Source organism: Cimex lectularius, unplaced genomic scaffold, assembly GCF_000648675.2.
Source record: "Cimex lectularius strain Harlan isolate CLEC.00 unplaced genomic scaffold, Clec_2.1 scaffold64, whole genome shotgun sequence".
Taxonomy (NCBI): Eukaryota; Metazoa; Arthropoda; class Insecta; order Hemiptera; family Cimicidae; genus Cimex; species Cimex lectularius.
The window spans coordinates 1,549,892-1,568,597 of NW_019392702.1; the positions used below are offsets into that span (position 1 = coordinate 1,549,892).

Sequence of the window (18,706 nt, forward strand, 5' to 3'; positions counted from 1 at the left end):
AATTAAATATTAAATTTGTTTTTATATTGTAGTTTATTTATTTGTACAAAATAATTAATTTATTTTGCATTGTAGACATTGTTAATAGTTGGAAAGTATGTCACGGAAGTGTAGCACTGCTGTATAACAAACCCTTAGTTCCTTGAAACCTGAAACTGTTAAAGTTTGATAAAGTTGAGTTTTAAGGTTTTTTTTTTAGTTTATAGTAGATGTTGAAATTTATAATTGTAATAGTAAGCCCAGTCAAGAAAAATACACTGGAATGCATCTATTGTTAAGGTTTTTGACAGTCAAAATATCAAATTTGACAACTTTAAATTAGAAAGTGACAGCAATAATTGTTTCCATATGTCCAAATATAATAGAAGGATAGGGAAATGGACAAATTAAATAAAAAAGAACTTTTCGAGCTGGTGACAGCCCAGCAGTCTGAACTGGAAAGATATAAAAGCAGATTCAAAGGTATTTTATTTTACTTGTATTTATTTTGTTAAGCGTTAACTCAATTGATTTGGATGTATTTAATTGCCAATTCAGATTTAGTTGCGGCGCATAAGGGACTCTTGAAGGAGAAGGACTTGCTCGAAAACAGCTTGAAGAGTGTTACGAAACGTAGCACGGGCAAGACGGTCGAGCAGTCGGAGGTTGAAGACGGCGTAGAGAGCGGGGCGAGCTTTATCGAAGAGTCCGAAGGTGAAGAGTCGCCAGAACATTTGAAGAATCAGCTGTCAATGCTTATGAATTCATTGGCCACGCTGTCCGAAGAGAAATCGCGAATGGAAGCCGCATTTCAGGCGGATAAAAAACTATTGCGAATGGAAAAGATTCAGGTAACATTTAATAAAGTTGAATGGTGTCGTGATTTATTTATTAGTTGAGTGTTGGTCTGCAAGTTATTTGTGGGCGTATTATATCTATAATTTTTATATCTATAATTTATGCTGACAACCTGCCCTCATCCATACCAACAAAAATGTGCTTTATTCTAAATCTACTAAGTCTATAGGTGGTACGACACGGTTGTCTGTTAAGTCCATTATCGATGATATCCCGTCTATTCTGGACTACGGCTGTCAAATTGGCAGCCAGTTAATTAAAATATTAATGTATGCAGAATTTGAGGAAATCAAAAATTATGGTATTTAGAAGAGGGGGTAAGTTGAGGTTGTCAGAGCATTGTTGATTCAAAGGAGAGAAGATACAGGTTGTGAATCACTACAAATATCTAGGTATCTCTAACTCCTACTCTTGCTTGGGCCAGGCATTTGGCCACAAAAATGTCCTCTGCATGCCTGGTGTTAAATCATGGCATCACCTGTTGTGAAAATGAAAGCATACCACTGAAAGTTAAATTTAGTGTGTTTAACGCAATGTGTCACGCCATATTATGTTACGGTTGCCAGGTTTGGGGCTACCAACAGTATGACGTAATTGAAAAGGGGCAACGGTTTTTTTATTTGCAAGATTTTTCGCTTTCCAGCAGCCACTGCAGATTGTTTAATTTCTTTAGAAATGTCTTGTGATCTCCTTTCTATTTATACTTTGAAGATACATTTTTCATTTGTTTTCAAATCTCTTACGCCTTTTGGTGTGAAGCTCTCCGGATTAACGGCCATTATTAATATGAAATTGTCTTGGTTGGGTTATTTTATCTTGACACAACTTGTTTAAAAAATATGGGATACTTTTTGCCCTACACTTGAAAATTTCTCTTTGCTTTTAAATCAAATATCCTATATATAATAACGATAAATAAAATTATACATATAATAGTGTATATAATATTATTTATATTATATATTTTTTTAAATTATTTATTTATTAATTTTTGTTATTATTATTATTATTTTATTTTGTTTTGTTGCAACATCCTCTGACAGACGGTATTAAACTTTTGTTTTTCCTTCTTTTGTACAGAGTACTAATGTTGTAAATGAAGGTATCTCTATCTATTTATCTAAAGGTGGTTCAAGTAACCTAGCTACTTAATTTTCCCATCTTTCTGGCAGCATAGGAATTCTACGTTGAAAGAATGACTGGTTGTTAGAAGCGGTTTTCAATGTTGGAAGTATCGACCACTTTCACCCCCAAACACTGTGGATCAAGGTATGGACTTGAAGAAAGAAGCAAATTCAGTTGTTACTGCCAAGCTTTCGACCTATTTTAAAGTCATCAACGGTGCAAAACAATCTTAAATATGTCTACAGATCACATATTTAAGTTTTTTTTGCAGTTACAGTGTTACAACCAATTAGTGCGTATATTGTCAAGGGCTCTTGTAAAAGAGTTAATCTGTAGACGTATTTAAGATTGTTTTGCTCTGATGATGACCTTAAAATAGGTCGAAAGCTTGGCAGTAAAAACTGAATTGGCTTCTTTCTTCAAGTCCATACCTTGATCCAGAGTGTTCATAAGAAGCTGTAACCAAGTGGCTTGTATTGATTTAAAACACGGCTAATCACGATCCCAGATTATCATAAGGCTGTACTAATTTGTAAATTATACCTTTCCTTATGACCTTATTCTATGTTAATTTCTATTTTCTTTGTTTAACTATTTTTCTTGTTGATGCACAAATCTTACCTCCCCTACCCTGACTAGTCGTGAGCATTAATTTTTATTTTTTATGACAAACTAAGTTATCTTTTTCTATTTTCTCATTTCTCATTTCTTTGGCTTATGCCTGATGCCCAAGCTTGGTAAAAATTAATTTAGTTTTCTTTTTGAATTTATTCCTTATCCGGTTAAAGCAATGAAAGAATCAACCCAATTCTCATTAAGAACGGAAGTGCTGCTCAGACAGCCATGAGTCATTGATTGAAATAATTGGTAATCGTAAAATAATATGGTGGATGGGGTAGGATATAACATTTTGAGTGTTTCCAAGTAGTTTTTGACTGGTACTGCAACATGGATTGAGCATTATCGAATCTCTGTTTAAATTTTGACCATTTTTCCTTCAATGCTCGGCTTAAACATTTCAATTGTTGGTTCAGCTCATAATGTCCTACAACAAGCTGATCCCCCAAATAAACAGCTTTGATACATGAATATTCAGCTGATGCACTGCCTGGCTTACCCCAAGATTTTTTTACGCTTTAGATTGTTATAATGAATCCACTTTTCATCATCAGTTACAATTAGTTGAAAAAAAAACCTTCTGATTTGGCCTTTGGAACAGCAAGTGAAAAAATCTCCTTTCTATGTCTCAGCTTTAATTCATATGGCACCCAATTTCCTAGCTTCAGTCCATTCCCATTGAATTCTTTGAAGTATAATGAAATTACTTGTTGTCACTCCCAAAGATTCTATAAGTCCTTACTTTTGACACGAGTCTTAGTCCGATTAATGAATAGGCCTCCAATCCTTCACCTTCAAATGTTTCTGGCTTTCATGTTATTTTCATCACCACTTTTGAACCATCTAAACCATTATTCACAACTTAACTTTTTCCCACAGTATCCTTCGCTGGTTACACTCTTTTCTTTTGGTCTGTTCCCAATTAATCATTCTCAAATAACTACCCCATCCTCTGCTAAATCTATCATTTCTGGAGTCCTTGAAAGCTCAAGCTACTACAGGCCACTGATAATAGGCTTAACTCTATGCAGATTACTTCCAAATTTACTTTTCCTTCCATACTTCTGGCTTACAAGCTGCAATTGTTAGAATTCAGTAGGACTCTACTTCAGTAGATAGCTCCTGAGCCGCTGAAAATGGGCTTAACTTGAACCCAGAAAAGTCCCAAGACTGTTGTATATGTCCAAGACTGTGTTTGTATATGGTTCTCTCCTTCATTTCTTACCTACAGTCCCTCCATTTACAATTAACAATCACCCTTCTGTCCCACACTCAAGAACCTTGGGATTGTCCCCTATCAGACCTTGAAGAGAACTGAAAGCTCCATCTCTTACAGATTCCCTGGGATTCAACTTTTTTATTTTTGTTTTTAACATTAGTCTCGTTTGGAAAATGTTTAAAGTTGATGGGTGTATCTTTTCAGATTATATATATGGGGGGGGGGCAATAAATAAATGTTTCACTTGTTTTTCAATACTGTTTTAATTTTTTTAGTCGGAAAATAAAATAAAGGAATTGGAAGGCAGGCTGGAGCACGAGACGAGGGCACACCTTGGGGAAATGGAAAACTTCAAAGCTAAACTTATTCTTGAAAGGCATCAAAGAGAGAAAGAACACAATGACCATGGTGTGATGATAAGGTAATATTTGTTTGCAGGCAATAGGCCAATTTTGGAACAGTCTATTTATTGTGATCGTTCTTCAGGGTGATAAACTTTTGGTCATTTCCGATCATTGTGTTATGTCAGATGTGTTTGAGCATTTCATAACCTTCAGTGATAGACACATACAGACCAAAATAACAATTGTAGGAAGACCAAAATGATAGAAAATGATCAAATTATACAAATTCTGGTTATTTCATTAAATAAAAAGGCACTTTAAAAATTTTAATATGAAAGAAAGATTCATTTAATAAAATTTTGTAATCATTTTAACTATTTTTCAAATTTCAATTGTTAAAACAATTTTCCAATAATAGGGAATAAATGTTTGTAGTTTTTCCTTTTTGATCATTTTTGTCTTCTTATCTTCTCTGTTTTTGGCCTATCAGTGTTTTGGCTTTTTACCATCTTCAACGGTGGGTTTGTTCTTACACACTAATAGAAATTTTGAGATCTGCGAGTTGAAGAATGTTGGTTGTTTTTGCTTCTCAATATCTTCAGGGTTTGTGTGAATTTTGTAGAAGGGCTGAAAGAACAAGTCCACTGTTGAAGATGATGAGAAGTTGAAGTGCAAAATAAAATATCAAAACAGAAAAGATGGCCAGATTGAAATAATTGAAAACAGCCGAATAACATCTTCTAGAAGTGTTGTAAAACATTATTATTGTGACGTACCTGATAGATGGTGAAGAACCAAAAACCACAAGAATAGGTGGGTCAGGTAAATTGTAAAATACCATAGATTCCCACACACCATAAAAAAATAACAATTCTCACAATAAAAACCTATTACCTTTTAACAATAATTTTTTGTTTTTACTAAATCACAAGATTCACACACACACACCATAAAAAAATAACAATTCTCACAATAAAAACCTATTACCTTTTAACAATAATTTTTTTGTTTTTACTAAATCACAAGAATGGTTTATTATTTTTCTCCTTTCAATGTATAGGGAGCTACAAAAAGTTGTTTACGAAGAAAGGGCTAAGAAAGAGACGATAGAAGGCACAATAGAGAATTTAAATTCTGAGCTTGCCAGTGCCCAAAAGACTATTCAACAGAGCAAAAAGGAAGCAGCGGAAGCAAAAGCCCAACTAGAAGCTCTTAAAGACAAACTGAAAAACCACCAAGTCAACAACGGTAGTGTCGCGGAGAAACTTCAGCAAGAATTGGAAATGCTGAAAAGGCAACACATTGAAAATTCAATCGCGGTAACTTCTCATATTTTTAAACTGTGTTCGTTATTGTGGATAATTAATTTTTTTAATTTTAAATTTTTTTTTTTAAATTCAGGAACAAGAAAAACTCAAAGAGGCTGAAAATAAATCGAGGCAGCAGGCAGCGATTCAGGAAGAGAGGGTGGCCAATCTTGAAGCCAGGCTTGCCGAGTTGTCCCAGACAGTCGGGCTTTATGACAGGCTGAGACAGAGTGATCAGAAAGCAATTGACAAGCTGAAAGAGAGAATTTCACAACTCGAAGTTGAAAAAAGCGAGGAAAAATCAGATGAAACGATCGATGAAGATTTGTCAAACAGTATCCAAAAATTTAAACAACTCATTTGCGATATAAAAAACACCAGTGGGAAACAAGTCGATGTCAGTTCTATTGTGAAAGAAATTGTCGGCGATAACGCATTTCTCGAAGAAATGCACAAAGCATGCCGAGAGGAGTACGACCAATTGAAATATGATTTTGATTTATATAAAAAACAGTTTTCTTTTAATCAAAAGCTTAATTATCCAAGGTAGTATTTTTTTAAAAGATGTGATGAACATTGTTTTTCAATTTTTTTTCCTTTTAGTTTTAGAGTTGACACAACTAACAAAGATCAAGAATTGAAGATGCAAGTTAAAAAACTCAAAGAGAGAATATCCAATCTCCACCAACAGCTTGACGAAATGGAGAAAATGCACAGAAAGGAAAAGGAAGACCTCAATCAGGTAAGGCACCGTAAAAAGGCCAAGTTGCACAAAATAATCAAATCTTGGCTGCTTCAGTTCGGCTTACAATTGTTTGATAAAAAATAAAATCGATGCACTTAGAAAGTCTTATTTTCATTGTAATATAATTAAATAAAAATACGATTATAATAGGGGGATGGGAAAGTAATGTCGTTTCTACCCATGCCAATATTCATTTGTCATTAATCAGCTCATTGTGTATTTCAAAGACATTAAGAATGACTTCTGTACTCGTAAGTAATTAAATCTTAATTTTTTTTGCAATTTATGGTGAAATGGTTAGCAGGAAGAGGTACATATTCGGCCTTGTGAGTTTTGAGTTTTGCAAATGCAACATTTCCTACAAAAAAACATTTGTGATGTTTATGCAAGTGCAGTTGATATGCGTAAATGCCAAAGATGGTAATTTCAAATCCGGTAATTTTTTCGACTCGTATCGATCAGGACCAACAACTTTATACAATGATATTTTAAGGGCAAATGTGGAAGCAAATCCATGTCAGACATTTGAGGAACTGTCAAACACTCTTAAGCTGGGCGCACACTAGGTCGGTGGGGTGAAACAGCGCAGGTCGGAATTGTGAAGGTCTGCACACTATGTAGGAACCTCTCTAGGCTGCATTGGTCGAATTTTCCCGTCCATCTGACTAGCGCTGCGGTTTAGTGTTGGTTTTGCATTTTCAGGAGTCCCCACATGACAATAATTTTTTCATAATGAATAGTAGTGATGAGGATATTATTTTTCTGGTCGCAGTCGCAGTGTTGATTAGAAGAGGAGGAAGAAAGGCAGAAAGGAAAACGAAAGCCAAACCAATTCGCCACGAAATACAGCTAAGCCAGGTTTAAACCCTAAAAAGGTGATTTTGTTCAGTTGGTGGAGTATTAGCTGGGTCGTTCATTTTGAAGCGCTCAAACCTGGACAAACTGTGAATGCAGACCTTTACTGTGAACAATTAGATCGAGTAAATCAATTGTCAATTAAAAAGTGCCCGGTGATTGTCAACAGAAAAGTTTTTACTCTGCAACAATATAATGCAAGAAAAAATTAATGAATTGGGTAGGAGGTATTGCCTCACCCAGCATACTTGCCCGATACTACGCCATCTGATTTCAATTTATTCCAATCTGTACAACATTATCTAAGCGGCAAAAAAATTGAAAATTTGGATGATGTCCAAAATGCCATCTCTAGATAATTAGCTAAAAAAACCAATTGATTTTTATCGATCTGGCATAAAAAATTAGCACACCAGATAGCAAAAGATCATTGATAATGAGGCTGATTACATTAATTAAAAACTTGTTAAAAATTTATCTGTTTGAGTGTAATGTAAAAAAAAAGACATTACTTTCTTGTCCCCCTATTGAAATAAAATATTTTAAAGTTAAGCTATACAATAAAAAGAGAATAGCATGCGTGTACAACTAAAAAAAGAAAATCTGTGTATGAACTTTAAAACATTTGCTAGATTAATGCAAAAATAATATTAATAGTTTAAAACAAAATCACATTCTACCAAAAATTTGTCAATTTATTCTACATTTACAAATTCTGACAAGGTTTCAAAATGCAATACTTATTGCTTTTGTTTATATTACAACTTTCATCTTACCACTTAATACAAAATTTAATTTAGTTATATAATGACTTAACTTGATTAACATTTATCCTCCCTTTTTTAAGTAATCATAACTTAGACCTTCAAATTCCAATCTCCCTCTCCCTCCCTCCCTCTCTCTCTCTCTCTCTCTCTCTCTCTCTCTCTCCCTCTCCCCCTCCCCCTCCCCCCCACACACACATAAAGAATGAGAAAACATTATCCATTTTTAAACATCTTCCGCCTTTAATTATTAAGCGTGTTTTACAATTATTATGTTTAATTTATGTAATTTTAACGACTGTAATTGGCAATTCTTTTAAAAACAAACGTTGTATCATCGCAGTACTTGCAAAATAATAAAATAGCTTAAACCTTCATTTTAGATTCTATTGAAAGAGAAAGCAAATAATCAAACCAAACTGCAAAACATCGAAACTGAATGGAGAGGGAAAGTACAATCTTTAGAAACCCAGTTAGCTAAGCAGAGGGAAAGAGCGCTCGGCATTATCAGTGAAAAAGAACAGGATCTTATTGATTTGAAGGAAGCTTTAAACAATTTGATTCCAAAGAGGGCGTCAAACGAAAAGGTAAAGGGATTTAACTGAAAAATTATAAGTCGTTAATGCATTTATGTTTTTTGTTAATGGAACAGTCTTCGACAGAAGGGGAAGGCATTGTTTTACACTACAGCGAAGAATTGGCAAGGCGAGACGTCGAACTTTCAAGGCTAAGGAAGGACAAACATATCCTTGAATCAGAGTTGAGAGAATTGAGAAGGGAAGTCGCTCAGATTGATTCTCATAAAAATCATTTATCGTCGCTCCTGCATGAGCAACTTGAAAGGTGAATATTTACATTTAATTTCTTTATTTTTTTAATTAAATGAAGGTATTGTATTGAAGGTTTGAACAGTGCCAATCGAGAGAAGGTGCAAATCTTGAATATTTGAAAAATGTCGTTTTCAACTTTCTACTTTCGTCCGATTCCAACAGCAAAAGTCACATGTTGAACGCGATAACAGCCGTCCTGAAGTTCTCAGACGCTGAGAAATTAAAAATCACTCAACACAGTTGGTGGTACAAGCCAATGACACCGCACACGTAGTACGTGGCAAATTGAAAAGAAAAAATGTACACAAACTGCCTTATTGTAATTTATGTCCATAATTAAATTGAATAAAAGACTGACATAGAGAAAACATTTAATTTTTAAAAAATTAAGAAATTCCATTTGTAAATAATATATAAAAATGTAAATAAAAATATTTTATCTATTCAGTTCAAATCATTTTTTTACATTGTTTTGGGTTTTTGATCATTGAATATAAAAATAACTTAAATAGTAGCGGCTGAGTGGTCAAGGTGAATGACTGGTATTCACCACACGAGAGGTACAGGTTTCAAAAACCCAGCACAGCATTATTTATTTAGAGAAGGTATTGTAAAGTGGTTTGGCCCCTCGTCCATAAAACTACAAGTAGTTGGATATTAAGCCCAAGTAATTACATTTTAATTTTACTTACTATATAATAGTGCATTTATTTATAATAAATAATAAATAAATAAAATCTCAGTTCAACATAGGCCACATGGTTATTTTTGTTCAATTTCCAAATGTTGCTGCAAATCGACCTGTTGGTAGTTGTTAAGCCATTTTTTATGGAGGAGAATTACTTAAAAAAAAATAAATGTATATAGTCAAAATAAAGAAACAAAAATAAAAATAGAATGAAATAAAGGGTTTATTGGAAAATTTGATGTATCTTTTAGATAAATTTATTTATTAACATGTACATAAAACTTATAGCTTTGGCGTTTCGAATTTTACTCTATCAGATGTTGCACAAAGCAGGAATGCCTCTAATTGACCAAGACAGCGAGGATAAGCTGACCAAAATAATCACAAATGACCAAATAACAGAATGAAATAAAAAGTTTATTAGAAAAAAAAAGGTCATGTGTATTTTACATAAATTTATTATTAACATAAATGTAAAATCTGTAGTGCGGATGTTTCATATAACACCAGAATGAACTACAAAGCTTATTAAAAAAAACCTACTAATGTTTATTTTACATAAATTTATTGTTTAACATACATAAGTGTAAAATTTGTAGTTCGGTTGTTTTGGATTTTGTTCTGTCATATGTTGCACAAATTTTGGAATACCTCTAATAGTAGTCTAGTAGTTAGTCTAACAGTTGACCAAAATGATCACAAATGACCAAATAACAGAATGGAATAAAAGGTTTATTTAAAAAAAAAAAGTGATGTATATTTTACATAAATTTATTACTTAACACAAACATAAAACCTGTAGCTCGATTGTTTTGAATTTTGTTCTGACACGTGCTGCAATAACCTATACCTCTAATAGTGCAAAACAGCAAGGCTAGCTGACCAAAATGATCACAAATTACTAAATAACGACAAAATGAAATAAAAAGTTTATTAAAAAAAATTGGTGATGTGTATTTTACATAAATTTATTATTTAATATATACATAAAAACTGTTTTGGATCAGGTGTTGCGCAAATGCAAATGATAGGCCAAAACACTGAGGACATAAATCAAGATTATTGTAAAATTTCTTTAGCTCTGGCTATCATTGAAACTTTGGCCTGTCTGACAATATTTTGTCTTTACTATCGTTGGTAGTGAGTTTTAGTTTAATTTAGAGGTGATGAAGGCAAAATGCATACATATAGTGAAACAAGCTAGAACAAAATGACAAAAACTGCAGGTTGAAAGATAATAGAAATGATATCATTATGTGACCATTACATAATGATTATTTGGAGGTCGTGAGATGTGGTCTGGTATGACGTAGGTTTTAGAAAAACAGTTTCTTTATCGCGCCAACGTTTTGATCTTTATTGAGATCATCTTCAGACACTCTCAACACGACACTCAACAATGACACATCTACATGGAAAACAAACACGTTTTGAGCCCTGAAGATGATCCCAATAAAGATAAAAACGTTGGCGTGATAAAGAAAATGTTTTTCTAAAACCTACGTCAAATACGACCGCATCTCACGATCTCCAAATAATCAAGATAGTAGAAATCTCACAACATGACTAAAAGTTTATAAATGATTTATTACATATAAATGAAGCATAAATCAAGGTTCTTTGACGATTCTTTCTTCTAAAGAAATGTTGATTCCTTCTGCAGATCTTAAAACGACACTAGTAAATTCTTTAATTTCTTGGTTCGAAGGAAGGATTTTGAAATTTGATATTATCCCAGCCAGTACTATTTTTACCTCAAGCATTGCAAATTTTTGTCCTGTGGAAATGGAAATTATTAATTGTGCAATAGAAAATTTTCAATCGTATTTTCCTTACCGATACAATTACGAAAACCTGCACTAAATGGTAGATAACTGTACGGATGCATTTTTACACAATTCTCTGGCAGAAATCTGTCCGGGTCAAACTTTTCCGGTTCTGGAAAAACTTCTTCATTTCTGTGCAAGTGGTATAAGAAGATGACGATTGTCGTGCCAGCTGGTAGTACATGACCACCTAGTTTGATAAAAAAAAATATATTACAAAATAAAATTAATAAAAAATTAAAATGAAATAATTTGTTACTTTTGAGCTTGAAATCTTTTTGAAGGGACCTTCCAATTAAAGGTGCGCTTGGGTACAGTCTTAAAATTTCTTTGATAACTCTTTCCAGATATTTCAAATGTTTGAGGTCGTTGTGGTCCAAAACGGTTTTCTCACCAAGAACTTCTTTGATCTCAGCATAAATTTTTTCCTTCGATTGGGCAAATTTCACTGATTAATAACTATAATAATAACTCTGAGATCACCTACTTGTACTTCTGGATGTTTCGACAGGAGGTACAGGCCAAAATTCATAGCTGAAGAAGTCGTGTCATGTCCCTGCCATAACATTTAATTTCTTTTTTTAAATGTTATTGTATGTTTCTCTCCATTTTTATACTCACCTCAAACACAAATGTATTAACTTCATCCTTAACCCCTTTAAGATCAATATCTCCTTTACTTTTTGCAAGTAAAAGCATGTCAATAAAGCCAATTCTTTGCTTTTCCCCTAAAATAAAGATAAATATATTTTATTCTTTTTTATATATAATAATCTTTAAATAAATAATACATACCAAATTCATTGGTACTAAAATCATTTACAACTGTAACTGATTTTTCTTTAGTTGCTATTAGCTGCAAAAGAAGAAGAATAAATGTTTGGTTTGCAAAAGTAAAATAATAAAACAATTTCAATCTAATCTAAGATTGGTGGTGCTCACAGTACTCAATATTACACTGCTACCATTATTCGCACTAATAAATACATTCATACAAAACATAACCCTTTAAACAGTATATCCATTTCAAAAGGATTGGTAAGAAACTGCATTTTTATATTACCTTGGTGCCTCATCACCATTCACTTGATAAACATATAACCACTTGCTTACTTTGGTGCATCTATTCTACCATAAACTCACTCACACCAACCCAAACACTTACACTAATAAATACATTCATAAAAAGAGAAAACCTTCTAAACAGTGTGGTGCAGTTAATAAAAATGGCAAGTCATCGGTGTATTTGATATTAAACCAATATCTGGTTACCATTCACTCTATAAACATAACAACTAACCTATCTTACTTTGGTGGGTCTGTGGGTATTCTACATTAAAACATAAAACTCACTCACACCAACTCAAACACTTACTCCAATAAATACATTAAAAAAAAAAGAGAAAACCTTCCAAACAGAGTGATGCAGTTAATAAAAATGGCAAGTCATCGGTGTATTTGATATTAAACCAATATCTTGTTACCATTCTTTCTGTAAACATAACAACTAACCTATCTTACTTTGGTGGGTCTGTGGGTATTCTATATAGATACATTCATAAAAAAGTACCTTTTCAAACAGTGTGTGCAGTTAATAGAAACAGCGAGTCATCATTGTATTTGATATTATTTGTTGTTACTTGTTAACATTCACTCAATAAACAAAACAATTAACATATTTTACTTTAGTGGGTCTGTGGATACTGTATGTATATTCGGCCACAAACCCATCAACACATAAGCAAACTACTCACACTAATAAATACATTCATACAAAAAGGAAATCTTTCAAACAGTATGGGCAGTTAAAAGAAATGATGAGACACTGCAATATTTGATATTATAGTACATTGGTGCCTTGCCACCATTTCAAAGGATCCAAAGCAATAATCGTGGTTTTGATCAAAAATTTGTTCCACCTCATTAATTCTTGACAGCTTAGCCTGAATTTTGTAAACTTTCATACTTACATCTACTTACACAATACTAATAATAATTCTATTATCAGATCAAAAATTGTTATATGAACCAGTTGAGATGTTATGTGATAACTTATAATTTTAGTTTTGTTTCAAATAAAAATAGCGACAAATATTGTAAAAATTAAAATAGTGTATTTACTCCTTCTACAAAAAGCCACCTAAAAATATTTATATATTTAGATTCCTTGGGTACTCAAGTTAACTAAAATTGACTAACTTTTCTTTTTGTGATGAAAAACAATTAAACTTATTAAATTCACGAGTTTTTGTGGTCCGCTTGACCAATTAGTATCTTTCAATTAATTAAGGTTTTTAGTTGAGATAAAAGAGAGGTCACAATAGCTCAAGCGGTAGAGCAGCGGCGTATCTAGCCAAAGATTGTGGGTTCGAATCCCGCTCGTGACACTGACTTTTTTATCTCAACTAAAAACCGTAATTAATTGAATTAAATTTATTGTTTTAATTCTAGAATTACTTTTCAACTAAATTGCATTTAAACAGATTTTATTATTGTAATTAATGTTTTATAACTTACTGAATTGATTGTGTTAAAAATGACGTTTATTGAATTCTTTTCACTTTTAGCGGTTGGTGACCATTTGTAAATGCTATCCAAATAATAGAAAATCGTCAAACCTCTAATGAACAAAGAATTGGTGATGCTGGAAAAAGTTTACTACCAATATATAAAGGCAATCGTGTCGATTATAATATCAAGTTGTTTAAACCCACCTTTTAATGGCTAATGTAAACGGCGTTGATTCTTTTTGGGCATTTATTTTGATCGACATGGCTGTTTCTGGAAAAAAGTATACATATAATATTTAAAAAAAAATTAATTTTACAATAGTAAAATATTTCTTACCCGCTATGACATCAAGTGAATAAGTTGTGATAAATTCTTCAATGTCGAAAAACCCCTGTTTCACTTTTGATTTAAGCTTTCCAATTAATATTTCCAGGTTCTCGTTGAAAATGCTGATGTACTGTTCCAATATTTTAAAATGAAATGTTGGCATGAGCAATTTCCTTCTGCTGTGCCACAAAGCTCCTAAATAAATTGTGAAAATGAATTGCTACATGCCAAAAATTAAAGCGAAACGCTTACCGGTCGACGTAAGCAATCCTGTACCGAGCCAGTTATGCAGAAATTCATATTGTATTGATTTTGTCAAACATTCTTGGCTTGTTAATATTTGCTGAAAACAGAACAAATCTCTTGCCTAAAAACGTCAGACAATATATTTTTTACAAACCTCGAGATCGTCGTGGTTTTTTATTTCGACGAGCAACACAGGACCCAACCAAAATGCCACCAAATCTTTATTTAGGTTTTTTGTTTTTATAAGGACATCTTTCACAACTGAGAACATATCTGAAAAAGATCTCATTTTTTATTCTTCAGTTTTTTTGTTTGTTCCCCCCTCCCCAATAATAGGAATCTTTTCGTACCTTCTTTTGAAATCCACAGTTTCAAGACCAAATCAAATGACATAAAACTGTTTATGCCTGGAAGTTTTGAACCTTTCTTACAGTAAGAGGACATTCGGATTGCCAAGTAAGCTGTCAAAAGCCCGACAACAGAAAGAGTCAATAGTACAGGTAACACCTCCATTTTATTCAGATATCCTTTAACAACAAAAATTGAACAGTAGTTAGCAAAAATGTTTAAAGAAAAATCCTAACCCATTGTTTGTTTAAATTTACTGAAAACATAATCAGCAAAATCTTTTATTCAGCAAAGACAAACATTTGTAAACAACCAAACCCCATCATCTACAAACATTTGTACTATTAAAAATTTCAAATGATTCTCTTCAAGAACTACTAGAATATTAGGCAAAAATATTAAAAATGAGGTTATTACAATCCTGATTTGACATTAAAGAAGGGTGCCATTCCTTGGCTCCATATAAAAACCTTGTAGGAATGCTTGAACATGGCAGCGAGTGTTTGGGTCCCCTGTTATTATTTTTGGTGGAAACTGGTTTGTTGTACTGTATATTATATTTGATGGATATTTCGTTTTGAGTTTGTTTTTGTTTATGTTGATTAAATGTATTTATTAGCATGAAAGAAGCCCAATAAAATTATCAATTTGCTAAGAAAAGGGCACCGAAGTCACTTGTGCTAAAGGGAGCTATAATTCCCTGGTATTCCATGTATCTTAGCATGAATGTATAGCTGGTGCCTAACTTTGCTGGCAGGACAGATAAGACCAACGTCTGATCCTGGTCTGTTGTGTAGTTTGGTCATTATTGACGATGATCCGAGAAGATCGAAGTCACGATAGCATAAGTGGCTAGAGCAGCGGCTTATTAAGCCGAAGGTCGTGGGTTCGAATACTGCTCGTGACACTTTTTTATTTCAATCAAGACCTTACATAAAAAGAATAATTAATTGAAATAATCAATACAGTCAATTAGACTACTAAACATAAATAGATTGAAGTACTATATACAATAAAACAAAACTGTTTCCTCCAAGAATCGGAACAAGGGACCCAGGTCCTCGCAGCCATGCTCAAGCACAATTCTCATATCGGGTGGTTTTCCCACATGCTCTCTGTATGGAGTCATTTTGGATCCCTCTAATTAGGTGGGACACATACATGGGTTTTGACTTTTTTTTTAAACAAATTATTTCCTGTATTATAATGTTGAACAAATTAACACACATTAGGAAGGGTTCTTCAGTGCTTCAGAGAAACAGGGCTTTAGATTAGAAGGCCAGGACAGGGTGAACCTAAAAGCCTACAGACAATAGATTCATCAGACTCTACAAAACCGCAGCATTACAGAGAGATAAGAAATCTGATAATGGAAGTCCGAAATGTTTCAATTCCTCCAGGACTGTAAGAAGAAAGCTCAATGAAAATAACCTCAGGACCCTACAGCAGCTTGTGGACCTCTTCTTACAACATATCAGAAAATAGCTATGCTTCAATTCACATGTGAACTGGACATTGGAAGTTTCGGGATGAGTTCTCTTTACAGATGAGGTGAGAATTGGCCTCAAATATTCAGATGGGCGTAATTTCTGGGGAGAACTCAGATAAAGGTACACCCCATGCTGTTTGGTTCCTCATAAGCCATTGGGTGTGTCTTGGGTGGCATTTCCTTGATGCCCGCACCAAATTGGTTGTTGTTCTAAGATTTCCAACTTCACAGAGGTGAAGACAATCAAAGAACATGTAATGCCATTTGCCTCTACATCAGTGAAAGATTCTTGCTAATGCAGGTTAATGCCAGGCCACATAGAACATGTATTGTGGATCACTACCTGGACGAGGTTGGAATTGAATGCTTTGTATGGTCAGCTCGAAGTCCAGATTTGAACCCAATCAAATACATTTGGGACCAACTTAAGCAACGAGTATGATGGCGAAACCAGGTCCTAACCCCTTACAAGAGTTGGAAACAAAAATCTCTTCCAAGAAATGCAAATGTTTAACGGACTTATTCGAGCCAGAGGAGGAAATAATCAGTATTAAAGGGTACAAAAAAGTTTTTTTTAAGCATTTTTAATTGTTTTTGAATTTGCTGTTTTTTTCTTTCTCTTTACAAACCGGTTTTTGTATGCAAAATATGAATAAACCTAAAAGACATTAAAATTTAAGAGTGGTGCGTTTATTTTGTCCATCAGTGTATTTTATTTTATATTAGCTTTTAAAAAGTGCCAAAAATGAACTATGGCTGTATTCCAGCTGGAGAAATTTGCTCACATTGTTCACCGGTGAGATGAGGGTTAATATTCCGCCATCAAAGCTCTTCTACTAAAGACACATTTATGCTTATAAATACATTCTAACAAAACTGTTAACATAGAATTTATCTATAATGGTTTTAAATATACAATAAGAAAATTAGCCAAAATTACAAGAAATTTATTTATTACTAGAATGGATTGTAATAATATTTTTACCATATGTTAGAAAGTGTTACAGTAGTACAATTTGTGCGTAGACTTGTTAAAGCATTAACGCTCTAATGCAGTAAGGTTGAGTGTAATCGTTGAAAGATAAGATCAAACCTAACATACAAAACATAAAGTCGTGTTTTTTTTTTTTTTTAGTATAAAGAATATTTATAATTAAAAGGTTATGGCCATTTTGACACTAATTTGATATACAAATTGTGTATCGAGGGCATTTTTATAAGGATGCCACATTTTATGCCCCTGGGTCAATTATACTTCCAAATTTATTTAACATACTGGAAAGGCAGTTGACAATTGGTAATGAATATTTAATAAGAAAAACATGTCTATCTTTGGCCTTGGGATAAACCCATGTTTTGAAAAACATTTAATTGTTGAAGATAAAACCGAACTAAAATGAAAGTTTGAAAATGGTAAATAATAATAGAACATTCGATTTAAAAGTATTTTACTAAAGTGTAAGAAAATGTGTTAAGTTAAGAGATGATAAAATAACATAATAAATATATTTCTATTAATATGGTCAGTTATGTCTATTAAATGCATATGTTAATCTAATAATAAATATATTTATAGTGTATTTAACACTTTATTGCAATTGATGAAAATAAAGATCAAATCTGACCTGAAAACAGAAGAATGTTTTTGGTCCTGCGATGTAGAATATTTATTTAGGCGAAATTTTACAGACCTTCTCTTGGTTATTATCAGGGATGTGGTCAAAGAAAGATATTTTTAATTTGAAATCTTCGCCTAGCTTTCGGTGTAATAAAAGAATTTAAGTTTATACACTTCTGACCAAAAATCAGTAAGTACAAAAATGTGTGTCCTGTTCTTATATATATAATTTGATGTTAAACTGGCCAAAATTAAAATATATGTATAATATCTCCTTTTATAGAGCCCTGAAGAAGGTACAGTAAAGTTCCAAAAGCTAGGCGAAAATTTAAAATTAAACGAATCTTTCTTTCACCACATCCCTGATATCATCCAAGAGAACAAAGAATATCTGCATAAGTTGGTCGATGAATCTACAGAATATACAGACCTTGTCCAGCTTGTTCCAAATGAATTGAGGTACGTAATTTGATACCAAATGAACCAAATTTAATACATTCTAGTTTTATTCAGAGTTATAACTAATTAGTAAGAACGGGTGACTGAAACTGGTGAGCTATTAGACTCTAAATCGACAAAAAAAGATTATCTCTGACTTGAATGTGCTCTGACCCTCTGTCAAGAGAGATAATCCTCACGCTTTAATTGAATTTCTAACATAAATTAGTAAAAAAGTAACAATTAAATGATTTGAAAAACTACGAGCAAAAGTGCCATTCAATACATACTTCTATTAGAATGCCATATTTACCAGGTATTTCCCTTTTGATTTGGAATGTGAAAAGCTAATTTTGTTTATTTTTTAAACAATATTTTGGTCAAATTCTATATAAATTAGAACATTATCATTTTTTCATATTTATGCAAATAATTGGCAGAACAATTGTTTACAAATTTCGTTTTAAAAAACTTGTTTTTTCGCAACACCTAAATAATTTGAAAATTTGGTCATTGCCAAACTTTTTGGTCTGTCTATACTCCATGGATTGGTCTGTGAGACGTGTTTTGG

General features: G+C 32.8%; 2 protein-coding genes across 5 annotated transcripts; one reads left to right on the plus strand and one right to left on the minus strand.

The window, feature by feature from the left end:
- Positions 1 to 129: 129 nt before the first annotated feature.
- LOC106672497 (GRIP and coiled-coil domain-containing protein 1) lies at positions 130 to 9,003 on the plus strand. Of its 3 annotated transcripts, none has more exons than XM_024226180.1 (9): positions 130 to 462; positions 538 to 830; positions 4,075 to 4,220; positions 5,204 to 5,462; positions 5,545 to 5,996; positions 6,054 to 6,192; positions 8,198 to 8,401; positions 8,467 to 8,657; positions 8,703 to 8,855. In XM_024226180.1, the coding sequence occupies exons 1-9, from the start codon at positions 378 to 380 to the stop codon at positions 8,761 to 8,763; spliced, it is 1,830 nt and encodes a 609-aa protein (XP_024081948.1). In that variant the 5' UTR covers positions 130 to 377; the 3' UTR covers positions 8,764 to 8,855. The 3 variants fall into 3 exon arrangements, with proteins under 3 accessions (XP_024081948.1, XP_024081949.1, XP_014259489.1); XM_014404003.2 differs by having other exon boundaries at positions 131 to 462; positions 8,717 to 9,003; XM_024226181.1 differs by lacking the exon at positions 8,703 to 8,855 and having other exon boundaries at positions 8,477 to 8,629.
- Positions 9,004 to 10,087: 1,084 nt separating this feature from the next.
- LOC106673663 (cytochrome P450 4C1-like) lies at positions 10,088 to 18,384 on the minus strand. Of its 2 annotated transcripts, none has more exons than XM_024226174.1 (13): positions 18,128 to 18,384; positions 14,593 to 14,769; positions 14,397 to 14,515; positions 14,249 to 14,339; positions 14,006 to 14,191; positions 13,873 to 13,939; positions 13,676 to 13,802; positions 11,954 to 12,014; positions 11,780 to 11,886; positions 11,646 to 11,714; positions 11,418 to 11,586; positions 11,169 to 11,348; positions 10,088 to 11,109 (listed from the first exon to the last, which is right to left on the minus strand). In XM_024226174.1, exons 2-13 carry the CDS (start codon positions 14,753 to 14,755, stop codon positions 10,943 to 10,945), a joined length of 1,506 nt encoding a protein of 501 aa, XP_024081942.1. In that variant the 5' UTR covers positions 14,756 to 14,769; positions 18,128 to 18,384; the 3' UTR covers positions 10,088 to 10,942. The 2 variants fall into 2 exon arrangements, with proteins under 2 accessions (XP_024081942.1, XP_024081943.1); XM_024226175.1 differs by lacking the exon at positions 18,128 to 18,384 and adding an exon at positions 17,065 to 17,157.
- Between the last annotated feature and the right edge of the window lie 322 nt (positions 18,385 to 18,706).